Below are 763 nucleotides of genomic sequence, written 5' to 3'. Positions count from 1 at the left end.
AAGGGGAGATCTGTTGATCCACCCAGCACATCCATCCCTGGCCCCTGTGCTCCACAGGATGCTTCACACATAGAAACTTGGTACCTGAAAGTCAGCAGGAATCGGGCCATAGGGCACACTGAGATTTAAGGCTTGGATGTCCTCCCGCTGCCTGAGGTCCATCCAGGGGTTATAAGCCACCAGAGGAAGGCCAGTGGGGACCTGGGGGTCAGGAGCCAGGCTGACGTTCTCCAAGGGATACAGCTTCTGAAATTCCTTGGGGGAAAAGCACACAAAGCCACCAGGATGTCACTCTTCTGGCAAAGGCACATGCTGGACGTCTTCTCTCAATCTGTGATGCACTGACACAGGTGTCTCCCCCTCTGAAAGTCACTGTCACGAGATGCCAGTGCTAATGAAATCACTCGACTGGTTTCCTGCAAACCAATCAGTAACAGCTCTCTTCCTTCATAGGGACCAATGCCCTCCTATTTCTGTCACCACCTCCCCTCCAACTAGAAAACATGTGGAGAGGTGTTGCCAGCTCCCCGAACCACTCTCGTGTTCAGACAGTCACTGGGAGAGCTCACAGGTTACGATTATAACAGTGAAAGCACATGAGACACAGCAAAGGGGACAGTCTGGGGGACACCAGGAACAGCCCTAGTTCAGTCACACAGGATGTGAGTCATTCCCCCAGCAATGAGTTATTTGACATTTATGCCACGCTGCCAGCTGGGAAGCGGAGGCTCATGAAAGCCTCAGGGCCCAGGGCCTTGACCAG

The 763-nt window shown here is 53.3% G+C and overlaps 1 protein-coding gene across 1 annotated transcript in view; it reads right to left on the bottom strand.

Moving 5' to 3' along the window:
- IDS (iduronate 2-sulfatase) overlaps positions 1–763 on the bottom strand; it is a gene marked incomplete at its 5' end in the record, with an annotated part of 19,156 nt that overhangs the window by 10,390 nt on the left and 8,003 nt on the right. Inside the window, 1 exon segment of the mRNA XM_010855225.1 lies at positions 85–362. Within this exon segment, the coding sequence (XP_010853527.1) occupies positions 85–362 (278 nt within the window).

This window comes from Bison bison, unplaced genomic scaffold (assembly GCF_000754665.1).
Source record: "Bison bison bison isolate TAMUID 2011002044 unplaced genomic scaffold, Bison_UMD1.0 scf7180017864360, whole genome shotgun sequence".
NCBI lineage: Eukaryota > Metazoa > Chordata > Mammalia > Artiodactyla > Bovidae > Bison > Bison bison.
Note: the sequence above shows the minus strand (reverse complement) of the source record. Positions and strands in the feature narration are given on the sequence as shown.